General features: G+C 42.5%; 1 protein-coding gene across 1 annotated transcript in view; it reads right to left on the bottom strand.

Annotated features, from left to right (window-relative positions):
- The window catches only part of LOC145415599 (glycosylated lysosomal membrane protein A-like), a 177,466-nt gene that overhangs the window by 18,986 nt on the left and 140,591 nt on the right, over positions 1-17,889 (bottom strand). Inside the window, exon 7 of the mRNA XM_080284823.1 lies at positions 10,470-10,691. Within this exon, the coding sequence (XP_080140949.1) occupies positions 10,520-10,691 (172 nt within the window). The 3' untranslated portion in view covers positions 10,470-10,519. The remainder of the gene's footprint in view (positions 1-10,469; positions 10,692-17,889) is intronic.

Here is a 17,889-nt window from a genome sequence, read left to right as displayed (position 1 = left end):
GTGCCAAGGGAAATAATGAGCACAGCTGAGCCTGTCAGCTAGAGCCGCTGTCCCCCGCCTAGCACCTGTCACCTGAGCAGTTGAATATTGCTCAAGGAGTTCGCGTGCAAGCTCTCTCTCTCAAACTCTCGTAAAGAGAGAGGTTTCCTTACCAGCTCCTTGAACAGTATGAAACTGTTCAGGACGGCGATATCAAGAAGGTGTAAGAATGCCTTCTTGTACCACCTGCAGGACTTACGTAGGCAATCTACCTCACCAATTTGCATGTCCGATTTATCAACCAGGCGCATGTTGATACTGTAATCGTTGACTGCATCTGGCTTTACCACGGGTTCCCTGGTCCTGTAGTCTGTTATAGTATCCTCCAGCACACCCTTATGAACTGTAGACATGTTAACTCGTCTCTTATCATGCCAGAGAAGGGCTAAAATGTTCCCACATTTCTTTGTCAGAAGGGCTCCTTTCTCAGTATTTGCCGGAAATACTGGGAAATTCATTCTGTTGGCTCTAACAGTTCCACAGGACCCAGTACCATGGTCAAGCAAATACTTTGTCAACGCCAGGGCTGTGTAATAATTATCAGTGTACAAAATATGGTGCCTGTTGAAATACCTTTCCATCAGCACTTTCATTACTGATGCAGAGAATCCATGAGGATCATCGCTAGGTATATCAACATCTGTCGTCGAGTAAACTATTACATCCAGCACATATCCAGTTTTACAGTCACAAAGCACAAAGAATTTCAGGCCAAATCTGTGATGCTTTGATGGCACATACTGAATAAATGCAAGCCTGCCCCTGAATAACACCAGCGACTCGTCAATAAACACTTTCTGGAACGGACGGAAAACCCTGGAGAATGACTCTTTCAGCACTGTCAGGATTGGTCTTATTTTCCATAACCTGTCGTTCGGTGCAGGCCCGTAATTTTGATTGAAATGTAGGAACCTCAGGATTGCCAGGTACCTATCACGGGCCATGTATTTTCCGAAGACAGGTGTGCCAACGAGTTCATCCACCGACCAATAGTCATGAAGCACATGTTTTTTTTACGTGCGCCATCAGCATGGTCAGGGCAAGCCACACAAACATCTCCCCCACCTCTACAGGTATACATTCACGCATGTGCGTGCTCTCGCTAGCAGGTACGTCCAGCCAACGCACGCACATGGCATGGTGAAAATTAATTTCATCCACCAGGTACTGCATAATTGCAGTCATGAAAATTGCCTTGAATGGACTACTAATAGTCCTAGGCCTGGGGGGAAGTGCATCCTCCTGCACACCTGCACCCTCCTCATCAAATGCCGGCACAGACGTCTCAAAGCCGGCACCATCCTCCCACACAAATGTATCTACTCTACCCACACGTGGTAAAGCAGGCCATCTGGCAGTTGCACTGCATTTTCCAAGTACTCGTGCATGGCCATGGGCAGGGGGGAGGGGAGGAGAGAGAGAGGGGGAGGTGGGGGAGTAAGCGGGTGATGACTCACCTGACGCGAAACTTTCCTTTGAAGAAGCTCGGCGCTGCGTATCACCACGTGACTCCTGTCTAGGCAATACAACTCCTGAAGGGCCTGGTTGAGGTGATTCTGCCCTTGAAGTGGTAGGCTGAGGTGTGGGGGAGCGGTGGAGGAAGATACATCAGCGAGCAGGTGGTGAGAGCGTGGGGGAAATGGCTCTGCGGAGATTTTTCCACAGATGTCCGCCAGGTCCACGGCCACTTTCCCAATATCCTGGGTCATCTACCGCCTCCTCATCAGCAAAATCATCGCTGTCGTAGGCTCTCCCTTCCTCCTGTAGAAGTTGGAGAGCCCTCTCTGGCGTCAGAGAACGAGTAGGGGATGGAGGGCGAGAGAGCTCGCTCTCCACGTGGTAGCTTTGTTTGCCCTCCGATGACGTACTCTCACTCAGTGTTCGAGATGACACAGATTCGTCTAGGGCACGTCCTATGGCACTATCACTAAGCCCTTTCCCTGGTACAAAGGGCATGACTTTAGCAGGGGTTGATGAGGCGATCGGCCTTTCACGCGGTGTTACGGAATCGGACAACGTCGAGGAAGATGACATGGTTCCTCTCGCTACCACTGCCGAGTACAGACTGAACAGCACAACCGTGGGGTACTTGTGGTCCTACCTACCCCGTAGGTATCGCAGAAAACGGTCCCGCACTCAAACAGTGGCAGGAAGGTGAGTGCGGTATAGCAAGGCAACCGGCGGCCCTGTGCGTCCTGAATCCTGTCGTGCATACACGTCAACCAGCGGATAAGGGTTAAGCAATGCAACTTAACTCATATGACCAGGATTTTTAAAAACACACCACAAAGTTTCTTACAGAAGCTGCTTCACACAATTTCAATGTGATACAGTATTAAGCTATCTATTATCTCTCATCCTAACCTTCAAGGCTGAGTCCAGAAACAAAGGAACAGCAGCTACTATAAACAAAATTCATGCACTTGCTGATGCATTTACCATAGCTTTATCAACTGAGAGAGGCTTAACCCTGTTTGGAAAAGCTGGTTCTTTATTCTAAAATCAAATGCAAGGCTGACAGTGGCTAAGGGAAGAGAGGCAATGATGAAATATATTGTCAAATGTTGCATGTACAGTACTAGCAACTCACTCAAGTTTTGACAGGAATTAATCCTGCTCATACAGTTTATGATTTCTCACCAAATGAAAAATTTCTGACCACAATAACTCTGCAACTGTGGTCAGTTAAACAAAAAATATTTCATGGGTAAGTGTATCATACCACTTCCAAGATGATGATGTACATTTGATGTCATTTTGCAACTGTCATGAAACTGGCCACATTACCACAGTTCATTAGTTAATGGGCATTTGAATCATTGTACTGTACATACTTACTGTATTTTCACATTACTTGTTATTTAATATAATACATTCAGTTTACTTCCAGTTCACTTAAAGTGTTAATACATTTCTTAGATTTTTCTATCCTACATACAGTGCTGACTTTTTCTACCTATTACAGTATACGCCATACCTGAAAGAGAACTGTCTTCTGACACTTTAATAACTTCATCCCATAAACAGGTTTTGTTTATAACTTTAAATATGTTCACTACAGTGCTATTGACACAATTTATAAATAACTATGGGTGACTCTACACTGAGTGACAAGCCACATGGCTTCCTGTACACCAGGAAACCATTTACTACAATGGGTGGCAACCACATAACCAGAGTATGGCACCTGGTTGTTTAATGAGTAATTAAGGCTCACCAATCGGATTGAGCCTGTGCAGGTTTATATCCAAGGGATGGTTGTGTAATGCTACTCAGGGATGAGTGAGGCTGGCCGCTCTCATCTAAAATGTCAGGACCCACTTGCCTAGCCCCAGGCTCCTACGCTTCCCATAGGGAAACACAGGATTTAATGATGATGATGAAGATGACTAATATAATTCTATTTGCTTGTAATGGAAATAATTTTACACGCTTTTCTTCCCTTTTTATTAATTTGTTACATTATTTTTTACATACTGTAATTGTATATAAAAATTTACTTACATAATCAATGCATGAATATTTTCTTTCACAAGTCAACATGCAATGCATATCACAAGTTTAGTTCTAACAAATACAGCACCATTAATCACTTTCAAATAACTGCTGTAAAAATTACCAGAATTCCAAACAGGATGTACACAGCACTGAAGTTTGTAACTAATGGCTCCCAAACTTGCCAAATATTCCACTAAAAGAAATGAAAATTTTTAACAATAAATTTATCTTATTCCAAATGATCATGAAATATTCAAACTGACTTAGCTGTTCTATAATAACTGGTATCTCTGGTCAACCATAGAATCTGGAAGGGCAAAGTACTTTGCTGGGAAATTATATCTATGACAGATGACTTAACATCATTCCACTCTTGCACAACCCAGCCACAATTAGGAACTCATATGTTTTGGGTAATTCCAGGTCAAGTTTTGGTTGTCAAGTACCTACAATGTCTGGAAGCTCTATATTCAGGATTGTTTTCACATCATTGTTGTACAAGGCTATTATTTTGAACAAATACAAACAGACTATACAATGGATAACAATAGAGTGGTGAAAAAGGTATACCTGAGTGAATTTGAAGGAGGGAGGAGGTGAGGTAGGCCAAGGAGAAGGTGGAGAGATATGGTGGATGAAGGCTAAAGGAAGAGAGGTTTGGAAGTCGGTGAGGCTAGGGAACTGACAAGAGATCGAGCTGGCTGGATGAATGTTGTGACGAGAAGTGGATGATCAGGGATTTTGGCACCCCTTGTGAGCACGGCAGTGTCCGGACTGACTCAACTGGACACGACTGTGTGACGCTGAAATGTGGTGAATGTTTTTGGTGTATCCGGTAGAGCCAGGATTCCAGGGGCTTGAATGATGAGTGAATGGAAGTGTGGCCTATTTGGATTGGGCAAGTTTGTGCTGTCTGGACATTGCTACTCCTCACCCTGCCCTTGGGTGGGAAGGGAGGTCCAGATGATGATGATGATTAATTTTAAATAATTACTGTGTATGACACACACTTGACAGAATGATCTGCTTTTGCTGGGTTGTCACCAACATAATGGTTCATCAGCTCTTTAGATCATGCTGTAGTGTATGGTACATAATACCATAACAAAAAAACATATAATTATAACTTTGAAATATAGTCATTTTGCATAACCTACAGAATAACTACTAATGGGTATACATGATACAGCCTTGTACCTCTTTATAAAAAAAAAAGATCCTGTAGATTTTTTTTTTTGGGGGGGAGGGGGGGGTAGGTGGGGGTGATCACCATCCACTCACTCGATGTCTCAGGTGACTGCCCTTTCCTCACTTTCTTCTGTCTTTCCTTTCTTCCTCTTCTGTCCTTCTTTCCTTTATTATTTCCTCTTCCTTCTGTCTATGGGTGATTCTACACTGAGTGACAAGCCAAATGGTGTCCTGTATACCATGAAACCAGTTACTACGCTGGGTGGTAACCATATAACCAGATTATGGCGACTAATGGTTTAATGGGTAATTATGACACTCCAATCGGACTGAGCCTGGGCAGGTTTATATCCAAGGAGTGGTTGGGGCTTATTGCTAATGTAATGCCACTAGCTATGGAACATGAAACTATCCATTTTCTACAGTAATATCACAGTGCAGAAAACTGTTCAAATGGAAGAATTATACCAACATTTGGAGTAATCTAACTAGGAGACACAATGGTTTCAATCTTACCTGGATCCTCTTCAGGCATGAACAGAGACAACACACGTTAACAGTGTATATAGCAAAGGTAAGGAAAAACTCAGGGATGAGTGAGGCTGGTCACTTTCAACTAAAATGTCATCCAACTTGCCTAGCCCGGGGCTCATACGCTCCTCATGGGGCAACACAGGATTAGATGATGATGATGAAGACACTCTACTGTACTGCTCTGTACAGACAAGTAATACATTTAAGTGTCATAGTGTTTCAATTATGTTTATGGTAACTTTTCTCCTTGAGAGAACTGCATGAAAAGAACATTTTCTTGTTGTCAGGACATTTCATAAATTATCAAAATCAGCATTTCCCTTTGTTCTTGTTGTTGCTGATGTATTCAATGTGGAGAGCTGGACCAAATAAACATGAAGCCAAATATAAGAATACTTGTTTTAGAATCTCAAAGAAGTCTTTTAGAGAAGTATAGAATCTCAAAGAAGTCTTTTAGAGAAGTAATGTAAATCTGTTTGTGTTGTGAGAATACAGTTATTTTAACCTGATACAGGCAGTCCTACTTACGAGTTGCATTCCAAAATATCACAGGTCTTTCCATTCACTGGTACTTTAAGCTCGAAGAAACAAGCAAATCTGCTTTATAGTTACCCATAGAACTTTAATAAGGAGTTTTTCTCTAATTCATCATGGATTTAATAGCATAAAATACTGTTTTAAAAATTGTAATGAGAACTTACTATACCAGCAGAGTACTACATCAATACCATCACAGTCACCCTTGCCCACTACTACCACCACAAAACATGCAAATCTCATCTATTTCATTTATCCTAAATTATTACTGATAAGCACTCATACAAGGTATCTAGATACTTCTGAAGTAGCTTTGGTCTGCCACACCTGAGCATTTAAAGGGAATGTATTTGAACACAGTTCACCTACAGGTACTTGTATACTGAAAATTAACCCTTCACTACAAAACAGCAAAGGGTTTAGTAAAGATATATCTTTGCTCTCCCAGTTGAAGTCTCTCCTAGCCAGAGTAAATTAATGTGGCATTAACAAAAATATAACAAAATATAAAGTATGTCCTCAAGCTGAAGGAGTTAATACCAGCACTATTATAAGACATACCCTACGAAGCTCAGTAATACTTAACCTCTTCAGTAGTTTTTTATTATATTTCTGTTTAATTCACCTTAGAAATGACTTCTAGAACTAGTGGAGTTAGTTTTCACTAATACATCCACTACAGTGGCTACTTCTAAATAACATCATCTGGAGGTAGCAAGAATAAAATTTTACAATACTCTATGTCACTAGATAAAAGGACTTACATCAAGATATGCTGATGCCATGTGAAGCTCATACCAACACCGTCTCTGTCTGACAGTTCTTTGGCCATATCTGCCACAAGCTTTCCCAGATCTTAACCCCTTCAATCCAGTGATCTCTTATACATTGTAATCTTGCTATCCTTTGACATTACTATTCAGCTTAGGATTTACATTTTGAACTAGATGGGTTAAATATGCCCTTCATTAATTCCTTCACACAAGAAATCTTTCCTAAGTTCAATATAATCATTAAAAAAAACCCCACTGGATTCAAGGGGTTAACTTACATGTGTTTACAAATAAAGAGGCTGAATGCTGTACACACAGATATACATAGTGGAACCTTGGACAGATTGTATCGTTCTGACACTGAAATTGGTATCAGTAATATATGAGGAGGAAAAAATGAAATGACATACTCAAAGTAACACCATCTGAGAATTCCTTCCCACCCATTTGTAATGGCTAGCTAAGGAACACGAAACTATCTGTTTTCTAAAGTAATATCACTGTGCAGAATACTGTTCAAATGGAAGGATTATACCAACATTTGGAGTAATCTAACTAGGTGATGCAATGGTTTCAACCTTACCTTGACCCTCTTCAGGCATGAACAGAGAAAACGCATGTTTATAGTGTACTGTATATAACAAAGGTAAGTAAAAACTCAGGGATGAGTGAGGCTGGTCACTCTCATCTTAAATGTCAGGACCAACTTGCCTAGCCCTGGGTTCCCATGTTCCTCATGGGGCGACACAGGATTAGATGATGGATGGATGGATGAAGTAAAAACAATAGAAGGGCTGATAAGGGGGACAAGTACCTGTATAATTTTTCCACAGAACTATCACTCCACATCACAGTTTAAAGGATTCTGAGACAAGCCCTCAACTACTGAAAAAAAAAAAAAAAAAAAAAAAAAAAAAAGAGTAACAGCCAGTCCCATATTACCTGCTTATGAGGTGTAGGTGCCCAAGACTAAGCTACTGTACCCAGCACAGTACTGTACATTTCAGGTTAATGACCAACCTTCTGTCCTTGGTGGCATTACACCATTATTCCCTTGATTTCAGATGAGAGCCATTGTAGTTTATTCCTGTTCCTACTCAATGATGATATTCTACTTGGGAAAGCCTTCCTCTACTGAGAGGGTTCATTAATGTTATATCAAAGACCTCCAGTGTGAAAAGTCTATCCAAAACTAAATAAACTCATGTGATGGCAAGAATAAACTTAAAAGACATTCCCAGACTCAACAGGTCAACAAACCTCCATTCTCTCTTCAGAATCATACCCATAATGGTGCCTATGCTGTCACTCAAACTATGGCATTCTCACACTAAACCATACTGCTCCATGACATTTAAATTCATCACTAATAACAATTTTACTTCTGAGTCCTAAACTGCCCATAGGAACTGCTGTATGTTCCTGGTTGTCTAGTGGTTATAATGCCCTAGTCAGTGGTGTTGTTGCACAGGTTCAATCCTCAAAAGGTGACTGGGAATGTTTCAATCCTCTTACACCACAATGAGAAGTATGTTTGTCATCTATCCTTAAATGTGCTGGGCTAAAGTGAACTAGCCTTGGACCCCTATACATCCAAGGGGGTAACATAAGAGTGGTGGTAGTTATTTATTTATCTGGGTTCTATTACTGTGTCCAAGAGAGTGGTATGGTATCATTCCCTGAGAGCTACAATGAGTTTGGGATTCCATACATGTACAACATCATGTTCACCAACAATCCCCTCCTAGCACTTCCATATTTCTCACTCCTCCTTGTATGTCAGAAGTATGATTCCTGCTCATACTTTCCTAATTTGTCCTTATTCTTTAACATAAAACACAGCCAGCAGGGAAGTGTACGTGAACTTTTGATAATGCCAGTAAAGCGATCCCTTGGTTATCGCACACAACTGGTACCACACATAATGCGTGATAACGAATATGTGCAATAACGAGTGCTATATGAAGCCTACAGGATTTATCCTAATTGGCCCCAGGCACCCCAAGCTCAGGCCCAAATTTTCCCTTTTACAATAATTACAAGGTTGACGAATGAAGAAGTGAAGGAACGTTGTGGGGTAGATGTGGATGTGGTTGAAAAGATTAGGAGAAATACACTGAGGTGGTTTGGACATGTGGAGAGAATGGAGAATGAAAGACTGACTAAGAGGGTGTATGTAGGTGAGGTGGAGGGAGGGAGAGGGAGGGGTAGACTGAGGATGAGGTGGAGGGATGGAGTTGAGAGGTATATGAGGGAGGGGGGGGTGAGTTGGGGGGAGGGGAGTCAAATGGTGGGTGACAGAGTGACTTGGAGGCGTTTTGTCTGCGGCCACCCTTTGCGGGATTAGGGCGTCGGGCTATAGATAGATAGATAGATAGACAATAATTTTGAACCACTAAAAACATAAGCACTGTTATGGTAAGTACCAGAAACACACAAGGCATACACACATGGGCATGGTTAGGTTAATAGAAAGTGATGAAAAGGACAAAATAAAGAAGACTATTAAATCTGTTATTCCATACACGTACCTTGGAGAGACTTGAGATGGGATTAAGGTAAGGAGATCCAAGGCTAGGGGGGTAAAGAGTAAGTTGTCTCCAACACCAGGGATTAACTCCTCGTGCAGGGCCTCAATTTTGAATCCTTCAAAACCATCAGAAATCACAGATAATGCATCATCATCAGCTCAAGCACACAATAACAATGTTTTTGAGCCCAAAAATGCACTATAATAGGGGGACTGCAGATATGCATCCGGCAATGATAATGAAAACCATGATAACCAAGTACAGTATAACCAGGGGATCACTGTACAGTACCAACCTCATATTCACAGTATTATAAGGCACTTCAGGTTGGAGTATGTGTCAATCAGCTATCAATAAAAGGCTATGGATGTATGTTATATGGTATACTATAACTGTAGTGGCTCATATGAGGACCAATGCAAGATTGAATCACCTCTAAAGAAGAGTTGTGGCTACAATTAACCCTTCCCATGTTGGCAAAGTATGATTGAAGGGGTGTCTACAATGAGAGTGATGCATGTGAAAGCTGAAGTAGTGGAATGTCTACAGAAGGTGTGCTGTCATCATCATCATCTGATACCTTGCTCTCTCCTGGGGACCCCCAGCCAGGGTATGGCCACAACTAAACTGCCTCCAGGCTATGATATCTTTGCATACGTCTCACTCTCTCAAAAGCTCCTCTTCCTTTTCATTCTCTCATATCAATATACTGCTCCAGTCTCTTCTATCATTCCACAAAAAGTCAACCATTACCAACACTACCTTCGATCTCACTTTTACGAACTTTCTTTGGAAACATTTATAAGTGCATTCTTTGTGTATGTCTAAAATATCTCAATGGATTCCTTTTTATTCACTCAGTAATTTCACAATTCACTCCACTCCATAACACCCATGTATTTCACTCTTGTTTATATAATTCATCTTCTTTATGCCCACAATTGTGTATGTCAGTGTATATTATGAGTATTAGCAAACATGTTAGAAACATATGCAAGTTATCAGCACCCACTTCAATCTCCACAACACCTAGAGTTTCAAACCCAAGACACAGGACTGATGAACATGAGATGAGCCACTACCACTGCACCACTGTAGCTCCAACATGTTATACATCAAGGGTCAAAATCATCATTCACATCAAAAGGGCAGCTACAGCACTGATCAAATGAGACAGAAAAAACCTGTCTCTCTCCAGCAAATAATGTACTGTATTATCATTACCAATACTCTACTGGTATTAGTCTGATAGAAGCAGTGAAAATACATTTGTCATGAATGAAGAAAGTTTATGTAATAATAATAATGGTACTGGTAATACAGTAAGCTACACAAAATTTTAATAATATCATTCACATCAATAACATACCTCATAGCCTTGAGTCAACAGTGTAAACCTTTTATGGATGCTCAAAACAACTAGTCATCATCAATGAGGCCGGGTGAGCTCCGGCGACACTTTCGCCTGGCGATGACAATACCACCAACAATGAACAAAATAACAGGGATCCCAATACCAATACTGATGACAATGATGACCACGGCAGAGAAGGTCTCGATGGGTGGTGGCCCCTCACCAATGGCTACCGTCCTGTGGAAATGTAATGTTAATAGCATGAAATAACAGAACATTTACTCCTATGTCACTGGAGGCCTATATCTATGACTATGGTAATTGAAAAGATCAAGAATCCACTCACTGCAATTGTGAACTGGTAAAACACACACACACACACACACACACACACACACTTTGCTTGGGTGTTGCATGCTCTCTCATTGTTTTCGTTTTCATTTTTGAAGGCTCCAACATGTTCGCATGCGTTGGCCTTGGTCACCTTATGGCGGCTCTCCACACAGCTCAAACTCTGGCAGCCTCCCTATTTAATCCCTTAACCCTGAGGTCACAATCAATGACCCCATGCCAGGTCTTTTTTGGTCTACCTCTCACTACCCTACCCCCAACATTAACACTTCTCACTTTGTGCACCCAATTATCATCCCCCATCCTCAAATCATCTCAATCTACCTCTCCTTATCACAATGCCAATACACTCCATTCCCATCCTACCTCTCAACTCTTCCATTGTAAACCTAGCCTCTCCAAGCCTTGCACTCAAGGACGCACTGCACATCCACCTAATCATTGCCATTCTGTGCATTTGAGTATGCGAATATCCTTCTCCTTTACTGCCCATGTCTCACTACCATACAGCATTACACTCCTAACACATGCCGCATACAAACGTTCCTTACTAATGACAATAAGACTAAAAGGTAGTTATGGTGGTCATCATGATCATCACCATCACAGAATAAATTTTTCATAGCAAACTCAAACTGCACAATTATATGACCAAAACTCAAAATGAAACATAAGGCTGCTATCAGCAATAACTCATCATCATCATCATATGGGCAAACATGAGGCCCATAGCCTCACCCACTCCGACTCCACCCACAAGGGTCTCTTCAGGCAGTGACTCTTCCCCCTCTACATATCAGGGTGGTATTGATGAGAAGGATGGCTATACTGTTGCTTGGGAAAGTTGGAATTTCTGTTTCACAAGCCATCAGTATATCCTGATCACCCTCCTTTACTACCTTTTTCAGCATGGCACTAACATGGACAACAGATCAGTATACTCTCCCAAACACTCTTCCCTAACCATCTCATGCACTATTCTACATAAGCTTTGCGTACCACAGAACACACCTCACTACGTCACAGGGGTATGCGCCAGCATAAGCATGCAGCCACAAACTTTTTTTTTTTTTTTTTTTTTTTTTTTTTTTAAATGCAAGGAAGGAGGAATCAAAGACTTCAGCGGGGCCTCACGTCTGACAGATACAGTAGTCTAAAAAAAAACACGCCAGATGCAAAACCCCCAGAGCTGGGGAAAACTTTAAATGGGAAAAAATTAACAGGAGTCTTTGGTCACCTGAAAGTTACCCTCAATCTATCTATCTATAGCCCGACGCCCTAATTCCGCAAAGGGTGGCTGCAGACAAAACACCTCCAAGATGCTCTGTCACCCACCATTTGACTATCCTCCCCCCAACTCACTCCCCCCTCCCTTATATACCTCTCAACTCCATCTCTCCACCTCATCCTAGGTCTACCCCTCCCTCTCCCTCCCTCCACCTCACCTACATACACCCTCTTAGTCAGTCTTTCATTCTCCATTCTCTCCACATCTCCAAACCACCTCAGTGTATTTCTCCTAATTTTCTCAACCACATCCACATCCACCCTACAACGTTCCTTCACTTCTTCATTCGTCAACCTGTCCCTCCATGTCACTCCACATGCTCCTCTCATGTAACTCATTTCCACTGCTCTCACTCTTGACTTGTTCCCCTCTTGCAAGGTCCACGCTTCGCTTCCATACGTCAGGGTAGGGATCACAATACTATCATGCAGTGACTTCTTAACTTCCATACTCACCTCCCTATTTCTCATCACTGCTTTCAGTGAACCAACAACCTTCCTTCCCTGCTGTACCCTTTCACGCACTTCATCCCCCAAAGTTCCATCCTTACTCATCACACTACCCAAGTACTTGAATGCACTCACACTCTCCATATCCTCACCATCCAACCTCACTGTACATTCTGTGACTTCATTCCTCTCAAACACCATAACTTTACTCTTGTTTACAGTAACATTCAGATTCCTCTTCCTACACACTGTCCCAAATTCATTCACCAAACTTTGCAATTTCCATTCATCTTCACTCAACAATACTGTATTATCAGCAAACAACACCACCGGAATCTTCCAAATCTCACCCTAATTCATTAGAGCCACCCACACATCCACTGTCCTACCTTGCACTTCCTTTACAACCCCATCCATGTATATATTAAACAGCCATGGAGATATCACACAACCCTGTTTCAGTCCCACACTGAGATCAAAGAACTCACTCACCTCACCATCCACTAACACCGTAGCCCTAGCTCCTTCTTACATACTCTTCACAGCACTCAACAATTTCCCCTCCACTCCATATATTCTTAATACCTTCCACATACCTTGCCTATCTATTCTGTCATAAGCTTTCTCCAAGTCCATGAAGGCAGCATACACTTTCTTTCCCTTCTCTAGATACTTCTCCACTAAACATCTTAGAACAAATATCTGATCTACACACCCTTTTCCCTTCCTAAATCCCCCTTGTTCTTCTCCAAGTAGCTCCTCTGTCATATGCCTAACCCTATCAATGAGTATTCTACCATATATTTTTCCAGTCAAACTAAGAAGGCAAATACCCCTATGGTTACCACATACTTCTCTCTCCACTTTTCCTCTGGATAAAGGAACAATTATACCTGATTTCCAGTCCTCTGGAATCCTTCCCTCTTCCCAAGCCAATCTACACAACTTCCATATCCACTCCACAACAATCTCACTCCCATACCTCAGCATTTCACCACACACTCCATCAATTCCTGAGGCCTTTCTCATCTTGATCTTCTCCATTGCTTCCACTACTTCCGCCCTATTGATCTCTTCCTCCCTCCTCTCATCTCTCCTTCTCCCAGCCATTCCCCAACCACTTATACTCACACTACTCTCACTCTCTACATTCAACAAATCCTCAAAGTGCTCCTTCCATCTCCTCAGTTTCTCTCTCTTCTCCACCAACAATCTATTATTCCTATCTTTCACTCCCCTACTATTTCCCCTTTCACGCTGCCTTACTTTCTTTACCTCCTTCCAAAAAATTTCTTACTCTCCCTCCATTTCACACTCAGATTCCTCCCAAATTCTTCATCCACTTTCTTCTTACTCTCCTCCACCAGTCTCTTAACCTCCCTTCTCCTGCTCACATTACCTCTCTCTTCTCTCTCTCATCTTCTCCCTTACCTCTACTCGCTAGCCATTCACTACATGCCTACTTCTTTTGTTCCACACCTTGTTTCATCTCATCATTCCACCATACTGTCCCTTGCACACCCCTGCATCTCCTCACTCCACAAACCACCTCACACACTGCGCCTATCTCTTCCATGAATATCTTACATACGTCTTCCATCCCTTCCATCTGCTCTAACTCATACCTTCCCAATCTTTCTTACACTATGCTCTTATACTCTGCCATTTTCTCCCTATCTTGCAACTTCTGCACTCTTCTCACAGGAGCTGTTTCCTCCTGTCTTCCCTTTCGTCTCTTCAACCATTTTCTTTGCAGCTTTACCTTGGCCATCACTAAGTGATGGTCCGAGACTCCATTCCCCCACCCTCTCCACACTCTTGCATCCAACACTTGTCTTCTCGTTCGCTCATCCACACACACGTAGTCTATCACTGCCTTTCGTTCAATAAGTTTACCATCCATCCTCCTCATTACTCTCCATATATACTTGTGAATCATCTTATGCCGAAAGTAGGTGTTAGCTATTGCCAACCCCTTACGAGCACAGATGTCCACCAAAGCACTACCATTCCCATCAACTTCAGCTGGGACACCCCACTGACCAACCACTCCATCCACTCATACATTCCCAACTTTGCCATTCATGGCTCCAGTCAAAAGCACTCTCTTGCTCCTCTCAAATTTGTCCATGCATGCTTCTACATTCCCCCAAAACTCGTCTTCACTCTTGCCACTCGGTCCTCTGTAGGCCCATATGCACATACAATTGCCCACGCTTGTATACCTGTACCTACTTTCATTCTCACCCATACAATCTTTGCACCCACTGTTCCAAACTCTCTTATATTCTCCTTCCACTTCTTGCATATCATCAGACATACTTCCTCTCTTGCCCTCTCATTCTCATTAACTCCCGCACATAAACCTAAACCATATTCCCACTCTCTCACCCTTTCACCTTTCTGTTTAGTTTCAGTCAATCCACATATTTCCACTCTTGCATCCTCAAGCACCTGAACAATCTCTCTCTCTTTCACTTATCATTCACTCTTCTCACATTCCATGTCCCCACCCTCAGAATGTTTTTTGTCCATTCCTTAGTCGTCAACGTATGGTCCATCCTGGTTCGAGGCGCTTTATTTGCTTGTTTAGTTAGTTCTTTTTACAGGGTGGGACGCTAACCCACCACCAACCCTTTTAGTCACCTCATACGACAAGCAGGGATACTGGGGGAGTATTCTTGAAATGCCCCCTACCCCCAGGGGGTTACCCTATTTTACATATTTTTGTACTTTTATCCCAAGGAAGTTAATCATAACTATACTAAAATTAGTATAAATATGTAAAGGAAATAAAAACATCAGTATCAAGTTCAGGAGTGTTTTATTGGGCCAAAATAGTGGGATATGGGTTGAATAACTACAGTATTGGGTGGCAGCCTTTGTTGCTGCCTCATTATCACTGTCAGACACCTCACTTGAGTCTTCCATATCGTCTTCTTCTTGGGTGGCTTGGCGGAACTTTTGAAGGCGTTCATATTCTAAAGATTGCCTCAAAAACCCTTCAAAATCGAAGTTTGGATCATGTATGTCCATGTCATCTGCCGCTTCTCCAACCTGTGCCAGCATGTCACCCGCTTGTATATGTTGTTGTTCCTGTGTTGCTACTGCCTGTGCTTGTTGTGTTTTTTGGTCATTTCACAACTTCAGGTATCTTGTTATCAGGGATTGTTCTCCTGCCTGGGTTTTCAAGTTGTATTTGTCATTCACAAGTGCAGCGGCTCTTTTGAGAAAAGAAATGGTCTCCTCACAATCCTAAACGCTTTTGCCTTCCAGGCTCTCGGTGGCAGTAACGAGGGAGGCCAGCACATCAGACATGGCTTTAGTTGATGGCTCATTTTCTCAGAGTACCTCATCTAGCACCTCTTCTTCTCTCTCCTCATTGGCATCTAACATTTGCTCAATTGTCTGTTCTTGTTCACCACCAACAAGCTGAATGATATCATGCTCAGACACTGCATCCATGCCCAGTACTGCCCATGCTGCAGCGGTTGCCTCTCTCACCAAATCTGCTTTCATTTGTCTGTTCTCTTCCTGCTGTTGCAGCTTTAGATGGGGTAGCAGAGAATGCCAAACATGCTTGATTGTGGGGATTGTCTTCCCCCAGGCCACACACAGCAGGCAGATGGCATGTTTTGTTTCGAACTTTCGCCAAAATTCCTTCACTATCGTCACTGCCTGGTCTGCTTGGTTGTCATCATTGCTTACTTCAGCTATCTCCTTTAATTCAACCATACTGTCCATTTGTCGTCTCATTTTGTTATAAAACATGATGCAGAAAAACAGTTTGACATTACAGATTAATTCCTGGTCCAACAGTTGCACGTGGTGTTTGGGGGGCAGGAACTGTATGAGCACGTTACGGTGGCAGTCAACTTGGAACTTTGCATGCCCAGGGGCATTACCCAGGAACAGGAGGACACGAAAATCAATGTTCTCCTGTCAACAACACTCCCAGGTCTGTGGCACAAACACTTCATCGAACCATTTGATGGACAGAACTGAGGTCATATTTACTGTACCCAAACAGTATGGGAGATTGGACATATCACAGTTTCTGTCAGAATGTGGTTTTGCATATTTATACACTATAACTGGCTTCATTTTGAAGACTCCTAATGCATTTACTGTTAACAGTGCTCTGAATCAGTCCTTCACTAATTTCGTGCCTGGAGCTTGCTTTGTGGGCTTGGGAATGAAGGCTGACCTGGCAGGTTTCTTCCAATAAACTGCTGTTTTGTCACAGTTAAGTATCCGGTCCAAGGTCTAGTTTCCCACATCAATTATCTGCTTTGCTATCCGACAAAACTCACGCAAAACAGCACTGTCTGCCAAAGCTACCTCTCCTTAATAAACAGCATGTTTTACATCATGCTTTTTCTTGAATCTGTGTGGCCATCCACGAGAAGCATTAAAAGGGGGTGGGTTGGTGACCTTACACACTTGTTCATAATACATTCTTGCACACTCACATATCCGTTGTCCACCAATGCTTGCATCGTCAGTAAGCGTTTTTTTCAACCATACCATTACAAAATGTTCAGTGCGCAGCATCAGTTCGTTCTTCTGTGATAGTTCTTTAGTTACCCTAGGTGAATCCTTCTCACCAGCACCAAAATATTTCTGGGTCACTCTTACAGTTGATTTGATCTTTTCTTTATTTTTTCTAATGTTTCGCACTGTGGATTCTGGCACATTATGCTTTTTAACAATGTCACATGTATCGTACCCTTTCTCGATTAAGTCTATCACTTTCTGCCTGTCTAGCAAACTATACTTCTTCATTTTCTGTCCCTTCCTATATTCTCTCTTCACTTCGGTCCATCAGGCTTTTTAGGCGACAAGCCACTGCCAGCTGCACCTCCAGTCTCTCCCAAGATCGCCATCGTACTGTACAGTAATAAGTTCTGGCTGAACACTGCCAAACAAGAGACACGGGCACAAAAACTAGTCAGGCAAGGTGTTAGCTGCGGTCTGTGTGGTGGCGGTGTGGCAAGATATCTTGTCCCCTTGAAAAATCTTGTCTCCTTGCTTTGCGCATGCACTGTCAGCTGCCAGATACATGCCAGACGTATGAATCATTCACACTTTAACTCTGGGAGAAAAGAACTCGTAGCTGGTTATTTCATCTCTCAGTGAGGTTTGATTGGGTTAGGTCAGATCAGGTCAGGTCAGGTCAGGTCAGGTCAGGTCAGGTTAGGTTAGGGTAGGTTTCATACCAGCATACACAATGGCATCACAATATGGCCACCAAGTGCCGAGCTCGATGCGCACGGAACTTGCCTGGCGTTGCCAGATGCGAGGTTACCTCCCCAGATGCAGGGCTTTGGAAAGTTTCTAACCTGTC

The sequence above is a fragment of the Coenobita brevimanus genome, chromosome 103 (genome assembly GCF_032717465.1).
Source record: "Coenobita brevimanus isolate Jiangsu-jjx chromosome 103, ASM3271746v2, whole genome shotgun sequence".
NCBI classification, from domain to species: domain Eukaryota; kingdom Metazoa; phylum Arthropoda; class Malacostraca; order Decapoda; family Coenobitidae; genus Coenobita; species Coenobita brevimanus.
The sequence above is the reverse complement of the archived record's forward strand: the minus strand, read 5'-3'. Positions and strand labels throughout refer to the sequence as shown.